The 25,429-nt window shown below is 44.8% G+C and overlaps 4 protein-coding genes across 7 annotated transcripts in view; all 4 read left to right on the plus strand.

Moving 5' to 3' along the window:
- Positions 1-273: 273 nt before the first annotated feature.
- Positions 274-1,975, plus strand: LOC135553717 (osteocalcin-like). Its single transcript, XM_064985668.1, has 4 exons — positions 274-356; positions 589-636; positions 812-905; positions 1,645-1,975. The coding sequence occupies exons 1-4, from the start codon at positions 296-298 to the stop codon at positions 1,745-1,747; spliced, it is 306 nt and encodes a 101-aa protein (XP_064841740.1). The 5' UTR covers positions 274-295; the 3' UTR covers positions 1,748-1,975.
- A 785-nt stretch (positions 1,976-2,760) lies between these two features.
- LOC135554252 (WW domain-binding protein 11-like) lies at positions 2,761-9,208 on the plus strand. The gene is made up of 12 exons (XM_064986424.1): positions 2,761-2,953; positions 5,086-5,172; positions 5,426-5,457; positions 5,551-5,644; positions 5,768-5,964; positions 6,089-6,222; positions 6,317-6,468; positions 6,583-6,822; positions 6,955-7,077; positions 7,286-7,570; positions 7,707-7,892; positions 8,169-9,208. Exons 2-12 carry the CDS (start codon positions 5,109-5,111, stop codon positions 8,816-8,818), a joined length of 2,157 nt encoding a protein of 718 aa, XP_064842496.1. The 5' UTR covers positions 2,761-2,953; positions 5,086-5,108; the 3' UTR covers positions 8,819-9,208.
- A 314-nt stretch (positions 9,209-9,522) lies between these two features.
- LOC135554253 (probable ATP-dependent RNA helicase DDX47) lies at positions 9,523-12,679 on the plus strand. Its single transcript, XM_064986425.1, has 11 exons — positions 9,523-9,668; positions 10,192-10,285; positions 10,419-10,607; positions 10,703-10,774; positions 10,875-11,065; positions 11,185-11,301; positions 11,409-11,555; positions 11,693-11,830; positions 11,947-12,017; positions 12,114-12,243; positions 12,327-12,679. The coding sequence occupies exons 1-11, from the start codon at positions 9,537-9,539 to the stop codon at positions 12,495-12,497; spliced, it is 1,452 nt and encodes a 483-aa protein (XP_064842497.1). The 5' UTR covers positions 9,523-9,536; the 3' UTR covers positions 12,498-12,679.
- Positions 12,680-13,640: 961 nt separating this feature from the next.
- LOC135554254 (myosin-10-like) overlaps positions 13,641-25,429 on the plus strand; it is a 104,852-nt gene continuing 93,063 nt past the window's right edge. For all 4 annotated transcript variants that reach the window (XR_010457667.1, XR_010457666.1, XM_064986426.1 and 1 more), the window contains exons 1-2: positions 13,641-13,724; positions 14,777-15,149. Coding sequence is in view for 2 of the 4 variants with exons in the window: in XM_064986426.1 (XP_064842498.1) it covers positions 14,805-15,149 (345 nt within the window). In the remaining 2 variants the exon portion in view is untranslated. The remainder of the gene's footprint in view (positions 13,725-14,776; positions 15,150-25,429) is intronic.

Genomic DNA, 25,429 nt, shown 5'->3' on the forward strand with positions numbered 1-25,429 from the left:
TGTGTATGTGTGTGTGTGTGTGTGTGTGTGTGTGTGTGTGTGTGTGTGTGTGTGTGTGTGTGTGTGTGTGTGTGTGTGTGTGTGTGTCTGTTTACTCGTGCCAGTGTACATTTGCTGTTGTTGTGGGTGTATGATACATGATTCCTCAACCAATCACAAACTCAAGATATTGTGAGGGTCATAACTATAAACTGAGTGGATGTTCATGTACTGGTAAGAAAGACAAGCAAGACAGAACAGTCTAAATCTCATACTTGTTGATCGTCCAGATCGTGAACCAACAGCAAAGAGAAAGATGAAGACCTTGGCCATCCTTGTCCTCTGTGCTCTGGCATGTGTGTGCCACTCTATTGGAGGTAAGAGCAGAGATAGAGCGACAGCGTTCCTCATGGTTTTGCACCTGTGCAAAATGTGCAAATATTTTTTGAATTTCAGCATAAATGGAATGAGGAAAATAATCAAATAAATAATGACATTTCATATAAATGTTAAAGAATAAATAAAACATGTAAACAATTTATAATGTAGTCGTTGTGTTTTCAGATCGAGATGATTAATCATGTACAATACTGTTTCCTCTCTACACAGACTCCTCTACCTCCACTGCATCAAAGCTTGCTAGTGAGAAAAGAGTGGGTAAGAAACACCACTAGGATAATTAGTACCAGAATGGCAGGGGTCTGATTGTGTGTACTGTAATGTTGATGACCAGTCGTAGATGCACTGAACATGGTTGTTCTAAGTGCAGTGGGATTACACTTGTTTAAATTTCTCTCGTTTTAAAAAGTGAATATGTTCTATGACCTTACAGGTGTGTTTGTTAAGAAGGACCTGGCCTCCACTTTGGTGCGACAGAAGAGAGCCAGCACTGCCCTTGCAGACTTATCCCTGACTCAGCTGGAGAGGTACAGTACTGTTCTGTTGTCCCCTGTCTGTCATCTGATAGCCTGGCACACAAGGTTGTTTTCTACAAGGTGGCGAAAGCGTTCCACAGGGATGCTGGCCCATGTTGACTCCAATGCTTCCCACAGTTGTGTGAAGTTCACTGGATGTAATTTGGGTGGTGGATCATTCTTAATACAAACTGGAAACTATTGAGTGTGAAAAACCCAACAGTGTTGCCATTCTTGACACAAACCGGTGCGCCTGGTACCCTGTTCAAAGGCACTTAAATCTTCTGTCTTGCCCATTCACCCTCTGAATGGAACACACACAGTACACAATACATGTCTCAATTGTCTCAAGGCTTAAAAATCCCTCTTTAATGTGTCTCTTCCCCTTCATCTACACTGACTGAAGTGGCTTTGACAAGTGACATCAATAAGAGATCATAGCTCTCACCTGGTCAGTCTATATCATGGAAAGAGCAGGTGTTCTTAATGTTTTGTACACTCAGTGTATGTGTTTTGCTGTTAATCAATGTTTGTATGGGAACAAGCATAATTTCCACTTCATTTAAGATGAAATGTGCTCAAATATTCAGGGAATTTCCTGTTGTTATCATGAAGTGAAATGTTCATTATTTAAGCCTATTTCTTCACACTGGATAATATCCAGATTTTCATCTGGGTTTTTTTCTTCCCCCTTTCTTCTTTCACCTCTTCCTCCTATTTTATGGAAACTGCCCAACCCCTTCATTCCCAGTCTGAGGGAGGTGTGTGAGCTTAACTACTGGTGTGAGAACATGATGGACACAGCTGGGATCATTGCTGCCTACACCGAATTCTATGGACCAATCCCATACTAGATGTCAACCCACTCCACAAACCAACTTCTATTCTGCAAGGCTTTTTGGAGAGAAATAGGTGTAATGTTCTGAGGATGAAACATCTGAATAAATCTAAATAAATTAAGTATAAATTGATACGGCGTTAGAGGAAGAGTGAGAGCGAAAGAGAGAAAGGGGACATTGAGAAGTTATTAAAATAACTATTTGGTAATATTCTGTAGTGTAGTATGGTCAATAAAATTATCTAAAAAATGTGTCTTTCATCAAATGATTTCATATTACATAACAATATTCTAACAATGCTATAACCTGATACATTGTGCGAGATCTGTCATTTCCTAAAGGGAACAAATGAGAAACAGATTAGGCTACACACTAATGGAGACCTGAAGAAATGACCTCTATGGTATCAAAGGCTGGTAAAGACCTTGATACAAAAATAGTGGAGAAACTATAGTGGAGCAAAAAGTTCCATTGGCATGACATTACTGACTTTGTTTACAAATATTGAAAGAGAAAAGTTACATGTACAGATCTTCAGCACCTTCATGAATATAAAAAAAATATATGACAGCTGAAAACATTTAGACGACATTGGACGTGATATTGCATGAACAAACATATCTATCTACCTGTGGTGCCTCTGTCAAAACAAAGACACGTTCAAATGCATAAATGATCCCAAGGCAGGGGCATTTAACTTGGTCATCCCTGTCAATAGTGTTCGTATTTATGTAAGGTCATCTTGCCTTAAGATTGGTGTAACCTCGCCATTCTACCCCAAAACATATGTATAATACAATGCAAAAGGAACTCACTCACCTGTAAATGAACTTGGTTGAAGCGTAGGCTATTCGTAAGAGTAGCAGTCGCAAAGGTAGCAGGTTCACCCAAAACATGAAGCGTGAAGCAAAGACTTTGAGTGCAAAACTGCAGTCTACTAGGTCAGCCACTGGGGGGGGGGGGGGGGGGTTGAGCGTATTTTGTTTGACCTTTTTTTGGGGCGTTTCCGGTTTATCTCACACGAGACTTCCGCCCTAGCTCGCGGCAATCAAAACATGGTGAACTGCATCAATTAGCCAAAAGCGTTTATGTCAGTGTGATCTAAAAGGGTATCACATACATTAGTTTGATACAGGCAACGACATTTATAGTTGACCATTTACCCGATTGGAAAGTAAGAGAGGGGAAAGGCACACTGCCCACAGTTTCACGTGGATAAAGGTAGAGTCAATTCAAGTTGGCTTTCTCGTTACCTGTTCATCGAGCTAGTTGACTGGCTAATTTAGCTAGCTAACGTTATGCTGATGTGAAACCTGCAGACTTTGGTGATATAGCTACCGTTGGTTACAAAATTTGCTAACTAACTATTTAATATTTCAGTGAATTAATATTGGCGAGTATTTGCATAATCTATAGCTAGCTAACATTATAAATTGTACAGCGTTGTTAGCTAATTCAGCTAACGTTGGTTGTTAGTTGGGACTAGTTAACGTATACTTCTGACTAGCTGCTATTCAACCAATAATTGTCTTGTGACATTGTGCTGGGAGACGAACTTGTATGTACAAGTATGTTTCTCAGCACAATGTCAAAAGGCAATTCATTATTGGTTTAATCGCAGCGAGAGTGAAAGTTATTTATAATAAGAACCTCTCTGAAATGGAAATGGATGGCCCTCCCTAGAGCAAAATATATTTGACCTAAACTCTCCCTGAACGCAAAAAATGAGTGACCCTCCCCTACAGCCAACATAATAATCAAAACAAAGTGGATAGCAGAGAACATGTCTAGCGTTTACTCACTTCTTGGACAGACCAGAGCCTTAAAGATGAATATTTTTTAAATTACAGGCTAAGAATGAACATATGCCTGTGTTCATCTCATCATATTTCTCCAATGCCAAATCAATGTGTCTTGTTTGCAATGAAACTGCCCCTGTTTGCAAGTAATACAATCTGTGACCTCATTAGGAATCTGAGCATGGTGTTTTCCAAAGTTAGGCCTAACTTATCACCCCAGACAGAGTAGACCTACCGACGCAGAAAAATGGCAGCTTTAACTGCTCGCTACTCTTCTTCCGTAGCTCAACCCAACGAGAGGTCAGAAGTGTTTACCTAAAAGCTGCCTGGTTTTAAAAATCTTATATTGTATAGGAAGTGAGTAACTTAATCAATTGATAGTGACAGAATTATATTACTTCCCAAGCAAAGGACATTTTGTGTGTTTTATGCTAGAAACAATGATATTCCCATATGCATCGGAGTCACGTCTTTCCTGGATATTTTACAGCTTGTTTCTAGCATAAAGCATCGCGCGGACCAAAGCACTGTTATAGATCACTTTATATCATCAGATTTGTTTAGTCGTTTCTGCCATTTTCTTCAATAAAAAGCTGGCTTATGGCATACCGTCTCCTACCCCATCAATTCGTGTCTTGGTTTTAACTTAGCTTACCTCTGTGTCAGTGAAGTGCTGTTATTTAAAGAGTGGATGGGGGGAATTGACCAACTAATGTATTGACATAGCAGCCTATAGCCTAAGTGAGTCTGCCAACCAGGTGGGCCTACCTCTTATTTCTTCAATAGGCTCCAACACAAAGCCCTCTTGTTGTTGATAACTAATTAAAATGAAGAATGTTGAAATTAATTCTGCCTACTCGAATTTGCCTACTTTCAGCACAATGAGCTGTCCATTTTCCGATTGATTGTGCCGCTGCTTCGTTTCAGCACCACATTGTAAGTTACTCAAATCTGGCTTATTGTGAGGTCAATAACTCTGATAAGTAGGCCTACATCATCATTAATCAAATCAATTATAGTAGTAGCAAGCTATAAAAGTTGACCTCCGGTCCTCCTCATCTTCGCGCTCTCCTTCTCAAACTTAACTGAACATAGGCTAGAGCAGTGTTTCCCAACCCTGGGCCTCTAATACTCCCAAAAGTACACAGTTTTGTTGTGGCCCTTAACAAACACACATCATTGAGGGCTTGATGATTAGTTGACAAGTATAATCAGGTGTGATTTGTCCAGGGTTACAATAGAAATGTGTACTGTTGGGGGTACCGGAGGACCAGGGTTGGGGAAACACTGTTCATCCGTGAGAGTGCATTTTTTGGAAGAAGCCCCTGACTCTCCCTCTGAACTGCCACCATAGGCCTACACAGCACAGCCATTGGTTAGGAATCACACAAAATGTTTTTGATCAGCAAGAGCAGAGCAGGCTGGGGCTCATGGGTGGAATATCCATTGCAGTGTATAATGCAGCCTAGTTTTATTCACACCATCTCAGCAGCTATCTTAGAAATATAACTTATAGATGTTTATTTTCTGTTGATACTGTATCTTCCCTGGCAGGGTGAAGGAGACGCGCCATCACCATGGGGCGACGTTCGACCTCCTCCACCAAGAGTGGGAAGTTCATGAACCCCACCGACCAGGCCAGTAAGTAACGTCATACCCTTTCCGTCGTCATGACTGCTCACATCATACGTTCACCTCAACTTGAGCTTGAACACATCAGTGGACACCCATTGTTACTTAAGCTTCAGGGGATCCCATGTATCTGAAAGGAACATAATTTCAGTGTCTTATTGAGCTCAGCAGCACTATGAACAATAGTAAATGCATCAACGTAGAGGAGCTGTCAGGTAACAGTTTCTACATCAAACCTAATGCGGTGCGTTTTCCTCTTCAGGGAAGGAGGCCAGGAAACGGGAGCTGAAGAAGGTAAGACCTTGGCTGACAATTTGAATGTCAATGACAGGTTGACTTTGTGTTCTGTCTATAAAACTCACTGCGCTTTTCTTTGCTGCGCCACAGAACAAGAAGCAGAGGATGATGGTGAGAACAGCTGTACTGAAGATGAAGGACCCCAGACAGATCATCAAAGACATGGAGAAGCTGGATGAAATGGGTGAGCCATTGCAAATGGGTTTTAAACAAGGTTGTGCGTTTATTGTCTTCCAAAAGGATCTTGCTAATAATTTTATTCTCTCCTGTTCACATCTGTTCTCTATCTGTTTTTTTTCTGTGCCAGAGTTCAACCCTGTCCAGCAGCCGCTGCTGAATGAGAAGGTGCTGAGAGACAAGAGGAAGAAGCTACGGGAGACGTTTGAGCGCATCGTACGTTTGTACGAAAGAGAGAACCCAGACACTTACAAGGAGCTACGCAAACTGGAGCTGGACTATGAGAGCAATCGCGGCAAGCTGTCACTCTACTTCGACTCAGTCAAGGTGTGTATGCTATGCTGATGAACAAGTATGAATTGCACAGATAAACCGAGCAGTGCTGAGATCATGCCATAATTTTTGCTGTTGTTCACTACTCACGCTTTCTCTTCCTCGCTCTGTCAACCAGAATGCTGAACTGGTGGAGGTAGATAGCATCCCACTTCCAGAGATGCCCCACGCCCCTTCCAGCATCCTGATCCAGGACATCCCCCTGCCTGGGGCCCAGCCTCCCTCCATCCTGAAGAAGGGCTCCTCGTTTAGGTGGGCAGTCCCCTGAATTTACAGTGTCTCAGTATCATTCATGTGGACCATACCACAACCCTACCAGCTGCTCTGTAATATCTCTCTTTCTCAGTAAGGGGATCAGTGCCTCCATGTCTGCAGCGGTGGCAGGCGTCCCTCGGTTACCCCCTGGTAGGAAACCCCCAGGTCCCCCACCTGGCCCCCCACCGTCTCAGGTCCTGGTGCTGTACGCCTCACGTAGGGCCCAGTTCGCAGCAGATGCAGGTACTGCACACACACCTCATCTCACTACTGCATGTTTGTACATGGAATCAGGAGGAATAAATATGCTTCATTCTACTTTCTTATCCAAATCCACCTTTCTCTGCCTACAACCAGATCTGTCCAACCAGGCCTCTGACATGGAGAAAGCCCTGGACACTATGCTGATGGGAGGAGAGAGGGACAGTGGGAGCGAGAGTGATGGAGAGGATGGCGAGGAAGACGACAGCGACTCTGAAGAGGACAGTGAAGGAGATAGGGATGAAGGAGGCGAGGTTGACAAGAGGATGATGGTGGACCGGCAGGAGGACGATAGAGAGAAGGGCAGAGAGGAGGACAGAGGGGACAGACATGCAGGTGAGAGGCGGGGCCTTGTCCACATATGTGCTTGATCGATCACCCCAAGTGTGTTGGGTTCTGTCTTCAAGTCTGCACTGCTTGGTGTTGTGATATGGCGTTTTACACGAGGTTGTGTGATGTGTTTTGCAGGACGCAGTGTGCGGTTTGCAGACATGCCCCCCTCAGCCCCCAGGGAGAAGAGCAAGAAGAAGAGGATTGTGAAGAAGAAAAAGGCCATCACTCCACTGCAGGCTATGATGCTTAGGATGGCAGGTACTGTATCTTCAGTCTGCACACAACACCACTACCACACTTGAGCAGGACTTGTGATGCAGATGAATGATTGGATTGTTGACACTATTTTGGAGAATGACCTTTAAAGAGGTTTGTATTCGCTGGAGGATGATTTCTCCATGGGACTAGGTTATACTTTCTTCCTTCATCCCTTTCTCACTCATCCCCCTTTATTATTTGTCTACAGGGCAGTCCATCCCTGAAGACGAAGAGGAGGAAGAGGAAGTTGAGGAGGAGTACACTGACTCTGACGACTCAGACATCGAGGATAGGGGACCACCAGGTGACAACCAATCTCATCTTATACCCAATCAGCGCATGCCTCCACCCTCTGGACCAATGGGAGGACAGCAACCACCTCTACACATGCAGGGTCCACCAGGAACAGGGCCTCCACCGTTGGGACCACCCCCAGCTCCTCCAATGAGGCCTCCTGGTCCGCCCTCTGGCCTGCCTCCCGGCCCTCCACCCGGTTAGTTGGTTTTATGTGTAGTAATGATTGGAGTACAGTGTCATCTTGTGTGATGTTGCTTCATTACTATCAAATTACTTAAACAAAGCACTATGATGTGATATGCCATATGATATGTCTTGTTTGTCATCCTAAGGTGCTCCCCCGTTTTTGAGGCCGCCTGGTATGCTAGGTGGTCCAAGGGGACCGATGCCCCGGCTACTGCCCCCTGGACCCCCACCAGGTCGTCCCCCTGGCCCTCCCCCAGGCCCCCCTCCAGGCCTCCCTCCTGGTCCTCCACCCCGGGGACCCCCACCCAGACTGCCTCCCCCAGCTCCCCCAGGTATGTGTGGATGCGTGGATTTTTTTGTTGCCTTTAATTGGAATTACATATGACTTTATCCCTTCTCCTTAAACACAGAACATTGTCAAAACATACAAAAAAAATGTAACATAACTACAGTTCAGCAGTACCCAAAGTTAACAGTAATAAAAATATATGTCAACATGGCACATACCTCAAGCTAAAATGAATGTAAAATGTATTTTGGGCTCCAAAGCATGGGAATAAAGCAGGATTTCCCTCCACTCTAATCTCCTCTCTTCTCGCTTTCTGTAGGCATCCCCCCTCCACCACGATCTGGCCCCCCACGCCAACTTGCCCCTCCCCTCTCTCTTTTTCCCCCGCCGCTTAACTCCAACGTACTCAGCGCTCCCCCCAGCATCGTCCACCGCCAGAAACCCGGCTCCAACCCAGATGGCTCCCATAGCAACCCCAATGCCTCCATGCTGCCCCCTCCCTCCATGCCTATGTCCATGCGTCCAGGGATGCAAATGCCCCCTCCCCCTGGGACAAGTGCCCCGCCATCGGGCGCAAACCCCACCAGCCACCACCATGCACCAACCATCGAGAAGCGGGCCAACATCACCTCTGTCTCAGCCGGAGGCAGCAATCTGGCAACAGGCCAGGGGAGTGGCGGAGCCACCATCTCAGCCAAACCCCAGATCATCAACCCCAAGACAGAGGTCACCCGCTTCGTGCCCACGGCGCTGAGGGTGCGCAGGGATAAAGGGGCCGGGAGCGGAGGTGGGCCTATGGAAAAGAGAGGAAGAAGAGATGAAAGGGTGGGAGGCCAGAAGCAGCAGTCGATGGCTGCTCCCATGGGGTCGGCCAACCCGACTCAGATGGGCCCAGTCTCTCAGCCCAACATGAAGACCAAGGACCAGATGTATGAGGCCTTCATGAGGGAGATGGAGGGACTCCTCTGAGACTGACAACGGCTGCGGGGTGGAAAGGGTGGGTGTGTTGAGAAGGAATGAACAGTAGGGGTCATGAAGAAAGTGTTAGTGATACCAGCAAGCAGATGCTGTTCAGAAACACATTGGTTCCTCTAAATGAAGCGGAAAGGCTTTGTTTTTCACAATGAGACTAGAATCTCCTCCCTACCAACTTACTGTACATGGCTATGATAATTTGGCTCAATCTTTGTGAAAAAGCTAGTGTTTTTTATGACTGTCAAATGTTTATTTTATTGTTGAACTGAGAAACGTGATGGATTTCAAAGAAAGAAAGGGGGTGTTTGTAGGAAAATCCAAATGAGTGTGTATATGCTTGTCTGAAATGGTTAGACCTGCAACTAAATAAATACTTAAACTCAATTAACTATTTTCAGTCCCAATCTTTTTTTAAGCATCTTTTCATAAGTCAGACTACAAATTAATAAACCACCGTGATGAACAGGCTAGTTCTGCAGGATGCAACGTTTTGGATCATTCAGATGGAAGAACTATGTTGGATAATCACATCAGCTCTATTCGTGGCATTTATCTGCAACGTTTGACAACTGAATGTGTTCTAAACATTGCAATTAATTGAAATTATTTATGAATTCAGCGGGGAACATCAAGTCCCAGAAATCCTAGCATGAAATCTTATCCATTTCCGTACATGCGTAGTTTAGCGTAGACGGCACGTTGGCAAACAAGCATGGCGGACGACTCGGGAAAAAGTGTTGCGATAAAAACAGATGGCGTAAAGGATGAAGATTCTAGTAGTGATGATGACAGTAACGTTAATATCGCTGAAAACGATAAGCCAGTGAAGACCTTCAAGGATCTGGTGAGTAACGCTAGCTAGCTAAATGGAAATGGTGGATAAGCTTGCCGGCTTGGAAGCGAGCTAACGTTAAGAGCACATCAACAAACCAGCCTACCGCTGATAAGTTAGCAAGTTAACTGTCTTTCAACCACCAACATACAGTTCAGCATCCTACGGTTCACCAGGCAGAGAGCTGGGTACAGCTGTGAGATGATGTGATGTACATTTACATTTAAGTCATTTAGCAGACGCTCTTATCCAGATCGACTTACAAATTGGTGAATTCACCTTCTGACATCCAGTGGAACAGCCACTTTACAATAGTGCATCTAAATCATTAAGGGGGGGGGTGAGAAGGATTACTTATCTTATCCTAGGTATTCCTTGAAGAGGTGGGGTTTCAGGTGTCTCCGGAAGGTGGTGATTGACAGGCATTTAAAAATCGGGCGCGCATTCAGCCATGCGATTTGTGTAGATGTGTAACAAACTCCATATTCTAACGTGTTTACATATTCCTGCTATGGCATGCATCTGTTTAATATAGGGTGTAACTGAAGTGCTGTGTGAAGCTTGTGAACAATTGGGATGGAAGACTCCTACAAAGATCCAGATAGAGGCCATACCTGTAGCCTTACAAGGTGAGTTGGATGGAGGTGGTTGAATGTTCTTGTTTGTTTGTGTATAAAACGGTTGGTAAAGACCTGTCCTCTCGGTGGAAGGTCTCATGTCTGTCTGTACACTCACAATGCACTTTCTTCTCTCCTATCTCAGGAAAGGATGTAATTGGCTTAGCAGAGACCGGCTCAGGGAAGACCGGGGCGTTTGCTCTGCCCATCCTGCAGTCACTCCTCGCTTCCGCTCAGAGGCTGCACACGCTCATACTCACCCCCACCAGAGAGTTGGCTTTCCAGATAGCAGAGCAGTTTGAGGCCCTGGGCTCCAGCATCGGAGTCAAGACTGGTACATGGGCATCGGAAGGAGTAGAAACATATTTGATGGAACTCAAGTGTCATGTGACTGTTGTTTTAACTCGCTTGTCTTTTTTTCTGTTTCAGCTGTTATAGTTGGAGGAATTGACATGATGTCCCAATCCCTGGTTCTGGCCAAGAAACCTCACATTGTCATTGGTGAGAAAATAACTTCATCCCTTTCAGTTGCATAATATGGTACCATCTTTTAAGTGCATTCCTGGTTGATACTGTGTATTCACCATGTATGTCATAACAGCCACCCCCGGGCGGTTGATAGACCACTTAGAGAACACAAAAGGCTTCTCACTGCGAGCGCTGAAGTTCCTGGTGATGGATGAGGCAGACCGGATCCTCAACATGGACTTTGAGACTGAGGTGGACAAGATCCTAAAGGTTATTCCCAGAGACCGACGAACGTTCCTCTTCTCTGCCACCATGACCAAAAAGGTAACCACGTAATAGCCCCTGTTATCTATTCCGTTTAGATCTTCATTTGAGACTTGTCAGAGTATCCCTAACACCTGGCCTGTCACACTAACCCTTCTATGTCTTCTATATTTACCAAGGTCGCAAAGCTGCAGAGAGCAGCTCTGAAGGATCCAGTTAAGTGTGCCGTTAACACCAAATACTCAACAGTAGAAAAACTTCAGCAGTACTATGTCTTCATACCCTCGAAATACAAGGTACTTGAAGTTTAATGTTGTAATGGTATCAAGGTAATTTGTCTCTGAGAAGTCAGAAGCTGTGTATGGTTAGTGTTGGATTGTAAGTTAACTGGCTGTATCTCCAGGATTGTTATCTGGTGTCCATCATCAACGAGCTGGCTGGGAACTCCTTCATGATCTTCTGCAGTACGTGTAACAATGCCCAGCGGGTGGCGCTGCTGCTCAGGAACTTGGGCATCACTGCCATCCCCCTGCATGGGCAGATGAGTCAGGTACCCCCCTTATCCAAACACACTACTGTCTACCAACATACTCACTCCAAATATCATACTCTATAACACTTCCAAATGTTTTACACATCAGTGGAATCTGCATGTATAACTAATAAATGTCTTTCTCTGTTGGTCAGAACAAACGTCTAGGGTCGCTGAACAAGTTCAAGTCTAAGTCTCGCTCTGTGTTGCTGGCGACGGACGTGGCATCAAGAGGACTGGACATTCCACATGTAGACTGTGTCATTAACTACGACATCCCAACTCACTCAAAGGTATCAGTCTTGCTTGTGTGAATGTTTCTCCCTGTCTAGTCTCTTCAATGTTATCACAAATGAGGGACCCAACCGAGCAAGTTTAGTGTCAGTTTAGCACGTGTGTTTGTACTCAGGACTACATCCACAGAGTGGGGCGAACCGCCAGAGCAGGACGGTCTGGAAAATCCATCACATTTGTCACACAGTAAGGGCCACCTTTTATGCTCACTCTCAACCAATCTTATTGAAATTGGTGACTTCGTCCAAAGATTTTCTTCTGGTTGACATATTGACCTCTCAGGTATGATGTGGAGCTGTTCCAGCGAATCGAAACTCTGATTGGCAAGAAGCTGCCTGCCTTCCCCACGCAGGAGGAGGAAGTGATGATGCTGGTGGAGAGAGTGAGCGAGGCACAGCGATTCGCCAGAATTGTGAGTCTCAGTGTCTTTTCAGCAATGTCGTCATCCATTGTAATAGCTCTATGGTCAGTCGCAATAACCTCTTTCCCTCTCAGGAAATGAAGGAACAAGGAGAAAAGAGGAAGAGGCCCAGAGGAGAAGAGGGGGATGACACAGAGCAGTCCAGCGGCGTGAGGAAGAAAGTAGGAGGCGGCGCTGGTGCTGGAGGGGGAGGCAGAGGAGGAGGAGGAAAACGTGGTGGAGCAGCATGGAGAGGAGGACGTTAAAGTTGCCAGTAGTTACACAATACTGTACATATTGTCAGATACTATGTCATTTTCTCCTTGATATAAAACATCAACATTATCACAACCACCACATCATGGAGACAGGCTATTTAATTACCAATGACTTGTTCACTTTACTAATCAATATTTCCATTTGTAATAAAATGTTTATGTAAAATCAAGCTCGTGTTCAGTGAGTTGTGTTCACAATTTGATAATAAAGCTTGGTCAACATGAATGGAATCCTGATATGATAACATCTTCATGAATTTGTATTAAATCTTTAGAAAGTAGATTAGCAATGCAGGTGACATGAACAGGGTTGAACTATATTTGTGGAATAATGGCGAAAATAGACTTTAAACCAACAATGACCTATATTTCCCGGAAGAGAATGGTACAAATAAGCCCCGCCACTTTGTACACAAGATGGGGGTGTTGCATATCATGATATCTAACCAGTTATTATGTGGTAGCTTATTGTAACATTTGTACCATGTCAAATATCACTCCATGCAATACCCGATGAACATACAAAACACCTTTAGATCGTTATTTGCATCAACCGCGTGTTAATGACAAGGAACAAATATGTGCATTGTTATTTCATGCACTGGTCATAAGGATTTAATTGAAAGGAAATTGATTAGAACACTTTTTTTTTCATGTTGAGGGTCAGGTTGAAGACGGTGTCGGGAACAGGTGGAACGATGGACCAGAAATCATTCCTCTGAAAATAGTTGGTTTTCTCTGGGGTATTTATTTTTAGCCAATAGGAGGCAAGGGTACTAGAGAATCCAATTCTGTTTTAGCCGCATCTAGTAGGCGTGTGCAGTGAATAGACTTTCACAACTAGATACTATATTCACCTCATGTGGCTTCAGAATAAAACATGATTTGTATTTGTTTATCATTAGACGTCTGTTTGTCAGAGGATATCAACACTGTAGAAAACATAGCACGTAAAGCATCACAATGAGCTATTGAATTCGGACGAGCTGATCTATTGGTCAATATTCATGTCTGCACAACCCATCGTAGGCGGAGTAACAGCGGTCAGATCTGTTCGGTTGAGGGGCCCAACCGTAGGGGCAGTGTCTTTGCTGCATACCAAAGCCTAGACAGATGCCTGAATATCAATTGTGTTGTTGCAGAAAGTGTTATTAAAGAGGGAGGTCGGTCTATTCCTGTGAACAGTTGTCCTCGTTTCTTCCGTCACAGCACCAGGTAAATTACCAGCTCTTTGAGGAATAATTGTAATTCTATTAGCAACTTGAAGACTGTCCGGCTGGATGGATTTAGGCTAAATTGCGTAACTGTGGAGGTACTTGCAATGATGTCGCTATATTACGTTCAGGACTATTGATTACCCAGATACGTTGAATTAAAATATGTTTAAGGCATATATTGCTTTATATTTATTGAAGATTTTAATTGAAATAATGACTTTAGAGATGTTGTTACACCAAAATTGACTCCCTTGACCAGTACAGCTCGCTGCATGATTTCAGATGGTTTATGTTATTATCAAAGTGGTTAAATGTCAGATAACGTGCAGCTATCTGAATCTACGTGATCTATAATAGTGATATAGGTTGTTCAGGGACCTGCTGATCTAATAAATACATGTTTATTGTCTATGTTGATTGTCATGTGTGGACCGATTGCGTACCATTCACAACACCGTTACACCAGCGCGCGAGGTGGCTCTAGTCAAGTCAGCGTAAAACGCGTGTTATTAAACGAGTCAACAAAGGCAAATCAACAACAACAAAAAATACAATTGTTTTGTACTTTATTCTGAATACATTTGTTCAACACGTTGAATACTCTACCTGGAAGTGAGGAATTGCTTTCCATGTTTGGCTGCAAACATCTACTTGGATGAGGAATTTGTGATAAATTATGCTGTAAATAACAATGACGTTGTAGGCCTATTTTTGCATGTACAGATACAACGTAGCAGTAGTTCAATCTTCTTGGTGTAACAGTTGGGATAATGGGACAATTCTCAGAGTGCAATGTATTTCTCATCCCTGGATTGAGGTACATTTTCCCCGAGCCATATTCGTGCAGGCTCCATGGTGTCTTAATCTACACAGGAATTCTGTCTAAACCCAGTGCAGCTGTAAGCAAGCGGGTCGGATCTGCTGGCTACATCTAGACTTGAAAAGGGGGTAACTTTAATGTCACCTTGATAAATGCAATGCCTGAGAGTGCTTAACATCATGACAAATATGTTGCTATACTGAGTTTCTGCCTGTCTCTGCCTCTTCCAGGTGCCACTCTTGCTCTGGTACCCCCAAAATGGCTCATCGAAGTGGGCAGGAGGACCCGGAGCGGTACCTGTTTGTGGACCGCGCTGTCGTCTACAACCCGGCCACACAGGCTGACTGGACAGCCAAGAAGGTGGTGTGGATCCCTTCAGAGCGTCATGGCTTTGAGGCGGCCAGCATCAAGGAGGAGCGGGGAGAGGAGGTGGTGGTGGAACTGTCAGAGAATGGCAAGAAGGCCATTGTCAATAAGGACGACATCCAGAAGATGAACCCGCCCAAGTTCAGCAAGGTGGAAGACATGGCCGAGCTCACCTGCCTGAACGAGGCCTCGGTGCTGCACAACCTCAAGGACCGCTACTACTCTGGACTCATCTACGTGAGTGGTTGTGTTGTTGTACACTGTTAGAAAAAAGGGTTGCAAAAGGGTTATGATAACCCTTTTTGGTTCCAGGTAGAACCCTTTTGAGTTCAATGTAGAACCATCTGTGGAAAGGGTTCTACCTGGAATGAAAAAGGGTTCTACAAAGGGTTCTCCTATGGGGCCAGCCGAAGAACCCTGTTAGGTTCTAGATAGCACTTTTTTTGACCATTTTATTATACATCTATTCACCTAGAAAGCAGATTCAACCATACTCACACATAGTGCACACAACAGACATTGCTCAATAGTTCAATATTTTAGCTGTTTTTCAGCAACTCTGGCAACGCATACCTTGAATTTTTTTATTTAATTTTTTTATTTCACCTTTATTTAACCAGGTAGGCTAGTTGAGAACAAGTTCTCATTTACAACTGCAACCTGGCCAAGATAAAGCATAGCAGTGTGAACAGACAACAGAGTTACACATGGAGTAAATAATTAACAAGTCAATAACACAGTAGAAAAAAAATAGAAAAAAAGAGAGTCTATATACATTGGGTGCAAAAGGCATGAGGAGGTAGACAAATAATTACAATTTTGCAGATTAACACTGGAGTGATAAATGATCAGATGGTCATGTACAGGTAGAGATACTGGTGTGCAAAAGAGCAGAAAAGTAAATAAATATGAACAGTATGGGGATGAGGTAGGTAAATTGGGTGGGCTATTTACCGATAGACTATGTACAGCTGCAGCGATCAGTTAGCTGCTCAGATAGCAGATGTTTGAAGTTGGTGAGGGAGATCAAAGTCTCCAACTTTAGCGATTTTTGCAATTCGTTCCAGTCACAGGCAGCAGAGAACTGTAACGAAAGGCGGCCAAATGAGGTGTTAGCTTTAAGGATGATCAGTGAGATACACCTGTTGGAGCGCGTGCTACGGGTGGGTGTTACCATCGTGACCAGTGAACTGAGATAAGGCGGAGCTTTACCTAGCATGGACTTGTAGATGACCTGGAGCCAGTGGGTCTGGCGACGAATATGTAGCGAGGGCCAGCCGACTAGAGCATACAGGTCGCGGTGGTGGGTGGTACAAGGTGCTTTAGTAACAAAACAGATGGCACTGTGATAAACTGCATCCAGTTTGCTGAGTAGAGTATTGGAAGCTATTTTGTAGATGACATCGCCGAAGTCGAGGATCGGTAGGATAGTCAGTTTTACTAGGGTAAGTTTGGCGGTGTGAGTGAAAGAGGCTTTGTTGCGGAATAGAAAGCCAACTCTAGATTTGATTTTAGATTTGAGATGTTTGATATGAGTCTGGAAGTAGAGTCTACAGTCTAGCCAGACACCTAGGTACTTATAGATGTCCACATATTCTAGTTCGGAACCATCCAGGGTGGTGATGCTAGTCGGGCGTGTGGGTGCAGGCAGCGAACGGTTGAAAAGCATGCATTTGGTTTTACTAGCGTTTAAGTGCAGTTGGAGGCCACGAAAGGAGTGTTGTATGGCATTGAAGCTCGTTTCGAGGTTAGATAGCCCAGTGTCCAAGGAAGGGCCGGAAGTATACAGAATGGTGTTGTCTGCGTAGAGCTGGATCAGGGAATCGCCCGCAGCAAGAGCAACATCCTTGATGTATACAGAGAAAAGAGTCGGCCCGAGAATTGAACCCTGTGGCACCCCCATAGAGACTGCCAGAGGACCGGACAACGTGAATGAGACCCAGACCACAGACCATGTATTGGACTCTTGATAATGTTATAATGTTGAGACAGGGTTGTTTGAGATCATTTAATTCTGTGTCCCTAACCCACTCCTTACCAAACACACCCCCTCACCTACCCCCCACACACTGACATAGCCACCAATGGAGCGGAAAAGAACATATTTGTTTTAATTACTCCTTCAAACTCCCTGTGTCTGTCTGCTCTGCATACATCAAATCATAAAGGCAGCGGGTATACAATATCCCCTGACCTGGCTCACCTACAGAACCTGACCGCTGGGGAACTATGAGGAAATAGGGTCTGAGTCTGCATAAGCACTACATACTTAAACTGCATACTAATTTTGGCGTTTGATCTAGTAGAATTCACTTGTCTTTTCTGACTCACGTGTCTGACAACAGCTGATAATCAGATAAATTGACTCACTGTACCAAAATGAACAAATGGCAGAAGTCAACACAATCACACATTAGATTACTAATTTAGAGTACTATTTTAGAAATTGCACATACTATAACACTTTCTTTTTTCGCATACTATTTAGAACGCTGGTATGGGTATTTGGATACGACCATTGTCTTGTGGCTTGATTGAAGTTAAAATAAACACAAATACTGATCACAGTCTATAACTGTTTCCAGATAGTCCAGACAAATGGTAAATTCTCTCTCTGTATCTAGATTACCTGCCATCTTCTTTACTTTCACCTTTAAAGGTGACATTTCTATCATAAACACTGGTGGGTCAGTTTGTTTGCATGACCCCATTCCTTGAGGTTGCCCTGTTTGATCTCTGAGCTGTCTGTGTCTCATCTAATGGGGTCCCTGGGTATTAAAGCAAACACATTTGGCCCTGTGTGTTGACTGTGGAGCCCCAGGGCAGGGTGGCAGACTGGGAGAGGCACTGGCCCACCTCCTGTCACTGCTGCTGCTGTGCTCAATGGCCCAGACTGGCTGCGTTAGGTCTGGTTCATTTTTATAGTCGTGAGTCTTTGTCCTCTCACACATGAGCCGTCGGTAGAAAAACCTCCTAAAATCCCAGAATTCCATTAGATGATAGCCAGTGTCAATGATGTATATGATGTCACACATTTAGGGAGATTCTAAAGCTACCCCCTCCATTCTGGATTCCGTTAACTTTTTACAAATCTAAGCACACGTGCAATAAAATCCAACGTCCGAGTTTGCATTGGTTTAAATTGGGTGCTTTCACTGTGTGTGAGTTATCTGCAGCTATGTTTCGGTGCTGATGCGTCTAGTTAATGATGTCCTATATACAGTGTATCGTTGTGATCTTGACCCATTTAGTGACATGCATTCCAGGAATAGAATGTGGATTGGTTATCACCAGAGACATGGTGAAGGGGATTCTGGAGGAACTGCAGTCATTTTGATTTATCTTCTTTACCAGGCTTGATGACGAATTCCACTAGATAGTAGCTTTATGAAACATCATGCTTTGGGGCTGTTTTTCTGCAAAGGGACCAGGACGACTGATCCGTGTAAAGGAAAGGATGAATGGGGCCATGTATCGTGAGATTTTGAGTGAAAACCTCCTTCCATCAGCAAGGGCATTGAAGATTAAATGTGGCTGGGTCTTTCAGCATGACAATGATCCCAAACACACCACCCGGGCAACGAAGAAGTGGCTTCGTAAGAAGCATTTCAAGGTCCTGGAGTGGCCTAGCCAGCCTCCAGAGCTCAACCCCATAGAAAATCTTTAGAGGGAGTTGAAAGTCTGTGTTGCCCAGCAACAGCTCCAAAACATCACTGCTCTAGAGGAGATCTGCATGGAGGAGTGGGCCAAAATACCAGCAACAGTGTGTGAAAACCTTGTGAAGACTTACATAAAACTTTTGACCTCTGTCATTGCCAACAAAGGGTATATAACAAAGTATTGTGATAAGTATTTGGTCAATAACAAAAGTTTTTTTTCCACCATAATTTGCAAATAAATTAATTCAAAATCCTACAATGGGGGCCTCCCGGGTGGCGCAGTGGCCAGCTGTGCCATCAGAGACTCTGGGTTCGCGCCCAGGCTCTGTCGTAACCGGCCGTGCCCGGGAGGTCCGTGGGGCGACGCACAATTGGCCTAGCGTCGCCCGGGTCAGGGAGGGGTTGGCCGGTAGGGATGTCCTTGTCTCATCGCGCAAATAGGATGTGCCAGTGACTAGAACCATTCAACGCTGTTCTGACCAATTGGAACCCATGCTTCAAGATTCAAGAAAGGTTTGGGAATATGGCTGAATATAAACGGTGTAGTTATTCCCTCCGCAAGGCAATCAAACAAGCGAAATGCCGTTACAGGGACAAAGTGGAGTCTCAATTCAACGGCTCAGAAACGAGACGTATGAGGCAGGGTCTACAGGAAATCATGGACTATAAAAAGAAACCAGCCATGTCACGGACACCGACGTCACGCTTACAGACAAACTAGACACCTTCTTCGCCCACTTTAAGGATAATACAGTGCCATTCTCTCGGCCCGCTAACAAGGACTGTGCCCCCTCTCCTTCTCTGTGGCTGACGTGAGTAAAACATTTAAACGTGTTAACCCTCGCTAGGCTGCTGGTGCAGACGGCATCCTTTGCCGCGTCCTCAGAGCATGCGCAGACCAGCTGGCTGGTGTGTTTACGGACATATTCAATTGCTCCCTATCCCAGCCTGCTGTCCCCACATGCTTCAAGATGGCCACCATTGTTCCTGTACGCAAGAAGGCAAAGATAACTGAACTAAATTACTTCCGCCGCTTAGCACTCTTATCATCATGAAGTGTTTTGAGAGGCTAGTCAAGAATCATATCACCTCCACCTTATCGGCCACCCTAGACACACTTCAGTTTGCATACTGCCCCAACAGGTCCACAGACGGTGCAATCACCATCACACTGCACACTGCCCTATCCCATCTGGACAAGAGGAATACCTACGTAAGAGTGCTGTTAATTGACTACAGCTCAGTATTCAACACCATAGTACCCTCCAAGCTCATCATCAAGCCTCGTCCTAGACTTTCTGACGGGCTGCCCCCAGGTGGTGAAGGTAGGAAACAACATTTCCACTTTGCTGACCCTCAACACTGAGGCCCCACAAGAGTGCTTGCTCAGCCCCCTCCTGTACTCCCTGTTCACCCATGACTGCGTGGCCGTGCACGCCTCCAACTCAATCATCAAGTTTGCAGACGACACAACAGTAGTGGGCTTGATTACCAACAATGATGAGGCAGCCTACAGGGAGGAGGTGAGGGCACTCGGAGTGGGGTGTCAGGAAAACAACCTCTCACTCAACGTAAACAAAACAAAGGAGATGATCGTGGACTTCAGGAAACAGCAGAGGGAGCACCCCCCTATCCACAGTGGAGAAGGTGGAAAATTTTCAGTTCCTCGGCGTACACATCACAGACAAACTGAAATGGTGCACCCACACAGACAGTGTGGTGAAGAAGGCGCAACAGCACCTCTTCAACCTCAGGAGGCTGAAGAAATTTGGCTTGTCACCTAAAACGCTGACAAACTTATACAGATGCACAATCAAGAGCATCCTGTCGGGCTGTAACACAGCCTGGTACGGCAACTGCTCCACCCTCAACCGTAAAGCTCTCCAGAGGGTGGTGTGGTCTGCACAACAACTGCCTGCCCTCTATGACACCTTCAGCACCTGATGTCACAGGAAGGCCAAAATTATCATCAAGGACAACAACCACCCGAGCCACTGCCTGTTCACACTGTTTTTGTCAGTGGGAGAGTGCCCCAGGGGGTGACCTCCCCCCACAGTGGGGCATAACCCATCCCCAGCTGTGCTGTACACTGTTGCCCCAGGCTTTGTGTGTCTGAGCTAGGGTTGGCGTGCAGAGGGAGCCCCGTGGGTAATGTGGCTCTGTGCGTTGTGGTCAGTCCCTCAGTGAGGCCCCAGTACAGCATGGTGGCGTAGCCTTGGCTTCATGTGAAGTCAGGGAGTTGAGCCAGTCCAGTGGGTAACAGGCTAACCGGAAAGCTAGCTAGCGACGCTACAACCAGGCCTTTGTGTCAGCATATAATCCCCAGCTGTCAGAAAGCCTCAGCATTCTTTCATGAAAAAAGCATCCGTCTGTCTCCCGCCCACTTCATTGCAATGTGTCTGACTGTCCTGTCTCCTTTCCCACACTCACTCTCTAATTTATGATTTCTCTCTTTTCTCTGTCCTAATGCTCTGGCCAACGCCAATAACCTTATTCCTGCACTTCTTTAGGTGTTTCAAATGTTTGATTGCATTGCATTTATTAAATGTTTGAACAGTCTTGGCTGAGCTTCTGTACTTGTGGAGGCCAGCTGCCTCTTGGTTGACAGGATGTAGGTGGTATCACTAATGGAAAAACCCCTACTAATTAGCTGTCTTGTCATTCTTGTTTGGCTAATATGTTTCTTTGAGGTTCGAGAACAAGCTTTCACTCGCTATGTGCATGCATAAAGGGTACATTAACCCTCTCTCAAGAGTGGCATTGTGTTCAGGCCTCCCACATAGTCATATCTTGAGTGCTTTGTTGTTGTCATGGCATTGCCATTTCTCCATGGAGAACTCTTTTGCATGTAAACAACTTAGGTGTTACCATGAACTTGGCAAACACACACACACAAACACCATGGATACCAAACCAGCACCAGGCTTTTCATGGTTCATCATGCAGTTACAGTGGTTGTTTTTGAATTAAATTATCCAGAAAGAGTGAGCAACAGTTACTTTATTTGATAAAAAATCTTCTGTTTTGAGAAGGTCTGAGTGGCTTTGTTTTTAAGCTGGTGGTTAAGGTCATGGGCTAAGAGCTATGTAACATTAGTGCCTTGCAATTACAGAGTATATGCCACAATTCCACTTAAGGCATAGCTCTCTTTCTTTCAGTTTCCCAGGTATTATGAATATGATTATGTTAAAGCCCATTGCATTATCAAATCAAGATAGTTGAACACCCTGCTACTGACTTGAAACTCGTTTTCATTCAATATGTCTGCGCAAAGAGTATTGATCATATTTCAAAACATACTTTGAAGGGTTATTAGCTTTTATGAGTATGCACTGTCAAGGTCATTCTCCACAGATCAATGGACTAGGCCGTCCTCACCTTGCGCAGTAGGTTTGCTATTAATTCCAAATGGCAGATGAAGGTGACTTATGTCTGCTGTTGCCTGTGTGTTTCTCAGCTGTTACTAAGCCACTGCATCCCTACCCGGATCTGATTTCACAGTGGAAATATCCCCTTCCCTGGAGCATGGTGCGTGGAGAGCAGGCTAACCTGACCCACTCCCTCCAGCAGCAGGCCTGGCCTACCACTCTGTCCTCTGCTGAAGAGGCTGCTGCCTCCAACCCCTCCTGACACGGAAGGAGAGTGGGGAGGGAAGGGGAGAGTGATTCACATTTTGGTGAGAGGGAGAAAGAGGCCTTCTGAGTAGACTGTACTGTAGAATGCATTTATTTGTGTTCTGCAACGTAGCTGAATTTGTGACTGGAGACAAATTATGCATCTATAAGGTATTGTAGGTTTACCCAGAGTAATGGCAAAAACTCTCCTGCACTGTTGACAGTGTTAACTCGCTATTAACACACACTCACATTTAACCTGAAAGTAAGCATACTCAGTATGATAGGAAAGTGTTATTTTAAACCAATACTGTTGATTATGTTATTATAGAGTTATTATCAGGAATAAACCAGATAAACATATTTTTTTCTTCCTGGTCTGGTGTCTAACCATCTCGGCCCTGCTGCAGTCTGGTAGGATGCTACAGTAGGCCCTGAGAGGATTGCTGTGGGTGCAGCCAGGTAGCTCTGCCTCGTCACGGAGGCACTGCCACACTATTAATAGCTCCTGCTTTCAGATCAAGGGAATCCATTTTTAATTAGCTACAATATGGAGCTTCAAGTTAGAGTTACAGAGGGCTGGCTTCTCCTATTAACCTCCCATAAGGTTTAGAAGGAGTGAGAGGAGGCTGATAGAATCATTATGCCCTGCTTCTCTACCAACAGGGATTCTTGTCAGCTCAGCTGTCTCACAGACCACCTCTCTCTCCTTCCTTTCCCCTCTCTCTCTCCTTACAGCCTACTCTCTCTCTGTTTCTCTCTCTTCCTTTCCCCTCTCTCTCCTTACAGCCTACTCGCTCTCTCTCGCTCTCCTTCCTTTCCCCTCTCTCTCCATACAGCCTACTCGCTCTCTCTCGCTCTCCTTCCTTTCCCCTCTCTCTCTCTCCTTACAGCCTACTCTCTCTCTGTTTCTCTCTCTTCCTTTCCCCTCTCTCTCCTTACAGCCTACTCGCTCTCTCTCGCTCTCCTTCCTTTCCCCCCTCTCTCCTTACAGCCTACTCTCTCTCTGTTTCTCTCTCTTCCTTTCCCCTCTCTCTCCTTACAGCCTACTCGCTCTCTCTCGCTCTCCTTCCTTTCCCCCCTCTCTCCTTACAGCCTACTCTCTCTCTGTTTCTCTCTCTTCCTTTCCCCTCTCTCTCCGTACAGCCTACTCGCTCTCTCTCGCTCTCCTTCCTTTCCCCTCTCTCTCTCCTTACAGCCTACTCTCTCTGTTTCTCTCTCTTCCTTTCCCCTCTCTCTCCGTACAGCCTACTCGCTCTCTCTCGCTCTCCTTCCTTTCCCCTCTCTCTCTCCTTACAGCCTACTCTCTCTCTGTTTCTCTCTCTTCCTCTCCCTATGTCAGTGTTTGGCAAGGCATTCCCCTGAAAGAGCTGACTGGGCTCCTCTTACATCATGAGCATGCTCTCCAGGGCCGCTTGTCGGTGGCTGGGCTGCTGAGTCATTATCCTTCTGCCTTAATTGCTTGGCTGACTCCTGATTGTTAGACAGGGTTGCATCTTATGGCTCACAAATAGACAACCCATGGGCTTCACCTCTGTGGTTTAGGATAAGGTCTAGTATGCCATATATTTTGGTGGTCTCATAAAAGTATAATTATTTATTGTTCTATTTATATTGTGGTCACCTCTGCCCATTGCCTTATCCAGACCCCTTGGAAGAGGTGAATGGAGCCACTGGGCCCCAGGCTCCGTCAGACATAGTTACCTCTGTGTTCTATGAACTTACACTCCCGCTCCCCAAAGGGGTTAATTGGCATGTGAATCAGAAATTAACAGTAAACATTACACCTCACAAAATATTATAGCCTTGCACAGTTAAAGTACAAAAGGGAAAATAAATAAACATAAATATGGGTTGTATTTACAATGGTGTTTGTTCTTCACTGGTTGCCCCTTTCTTGTGGCAACAGGTCACAGATCTTGCTGCTGTGATGGCACACTGTCATATTTCACCTAATAGATATGGGTGTTAATCAAAATTGGATTTGTTTTCAAGTTCTTTGTTTCGGTGTAATCTGAGGGAAATATGTTTCTCTAATCAGCTTCCACCTCAAATCAAATTGTATTTGTCATATGCGCCGAATACAACACACGCCAAGTAGAGTAGACCTTACCGTGAAATGCTTACTTACAAGCCCTTAACCAACAATGCAGTTTTGAGAAAAATAAGAGTTAAGAAAATATTTACAAAATAAAGTAAAAAGAAAGCAACACAATAAAATAACAATGACGAGGCTATAATGTGCGAGGGGTACAGGTTAGTCGAGGTAATATGTACATGTAGGTAGGGGTAAAGTGACTATGCATAGATAATAAACAGGTTAGTCGAGGTAATTGAGGTAATATGTACATGTAGGTAGGGGTAAAGTGACTATGCATAGATAATAAACAGGTTAGTCGAGGTAATTGAGGTAATATGTACATGTAGGTAGGGGTAAAGTGACTATGCATAGATAATAAACAGGTTAGTCGAGGTAATTGAGGTAATATGTACATGTAGGTAGGGGTAAGGTGACAATGCATAGATAATAAACAGGTAATTGAGGTAATATGTACATGTAGGTAGGGGTAAAGTGACTATGCATAGATAATAAACAGGTAATTGAGGTAAAATGTACATGTAGGTAGGGGTAAAGTGACTATGCATAGATAATAAACAGGTAATTGAGGTAATATGTACATGTAGGTAGGGGTAAAGTGACTATGCATAGATAATAAACAGGTAATTGAGGTAATATGTACATGTAGGTAGGGGTAAAGTGACTATGTATAGATAATAAACAGCAAATGGCAGCAACATAAAAAAACTTGTGTTAATGCAAATAGTCCAGGTAGCCATTTTATTAACTGTTCAGCAGTCTTCTAGCTTGGGGGTAGAAGCTGCTCAGGAGACTTTTGGACCTAGACTTGGCCCTCCGGTACCGCTTGGCCTAACCCTATGACTAGAGTGACTGGAGTCTTTTACAATTTTTAGGGCCTTCCTCTGACACCGCCTTGTATAGATGTCCTGGATGTACTGGGCCGTACGCGCTACCCTCTGTAGAGCCTTGTATAGATGTCCTGGATGTACTGGGCCGTACGTGCTACCCTCTGTAGAGCCTTGTATAGATGTACTGGGCCGTACGCGCTACCCTCTGTAGAGCCTTGTATAGATGTACTGGGCCGTACGCGCTACCCTCTGTAGAGCCTTGTATAGATGTCCTGGATGTACTGGGCCGTACGCGCTACCCTCTGTAGAGCCTTGT

Source organism: Oncorhynchus masou, chromosome 14 (genome assembly GCF_036934945.1).
Source record: "Oncorhynchus masou masou isolate Uvic2021 chromosome 14, UVic_Omas_1.1, whole genome shotgun sequence".
Taxonomy (NCBI): domain Eukaryota; kingdom Metazoa; phylum Chordata; class Actinopteri; order Salmoniformes; family Salmonidae; genus Oncorhynchus; species Oncorhynchus masou.

Excerpts from the sequence above, each read along its gene's own strand:
- LOC135554253 (XM_064986425.1), top strand. The coding sequence starts at position 9,537 with ATGGCGGACGACTCGGGAAAAAGTGTTGCGATAAAAACAGATGGCGTA. Across the intron at positions 9,669-10,191 it reads TGAAGACCTTCAAGGATCTG|GGTGTAACTGAAGTGCTGTG; the intron begins GTGAGTAACGCT and ends TGTTTAATATAG. Across the intron at positions 11,302-11,408 it reads TCATACCCTCGAAATACAAG|GATTGTTATCTGGTGTCCAT; the intron begins GTACTTGAAGTT and ends CTGTATCTCCAG.
- LOC135554252 (XM_064986424.1), top strand. The coding sequence starts at position 5,109 with ATGGGGCGACGTTCGACCTCCTCCACCAAGAGTGGGAAGTTCATGAAC. Across the intron at positions 6,223-6,316 it reads AAGAAGGGCTCCTCGTTTAG|TAAGGGGATCAGTGCCTCCA; the intron begins GTGGGCAGTCCC and ends TCTCTTTCTCAG. Across the intron at positions 7,893-8,168 it reads GCCTCCCCCAGCTCCCCCAG|GCATCCCCCCTCCACCACGA; the intron begins GTATGTGTGGAT and ends CGCTTTCTGTAG.
- LOC135553717 (XM_064985668.1), top strand. The coding sequence starts at position 296 with ATGAAGACCTTGGCCATCCTTGTCCTCTGTGCTCTGGCATGTGTGTGC. Across the intron at positions 357-588 it reads TGTGTGCCACTCTATTGGAG|ACTCCTCTACCTCCACTGCA; the intron begins GTAAGAGCAGAG and ends CTCTCTACACAG. Across the intron at positions 906-1,644 it reads TCCCTGACTCAGCTGGAGAG|TCTGAGGGAGGTGTGTGAGC; the intron begins GTACAGTACTGT and ends CTTCATTCCCAG.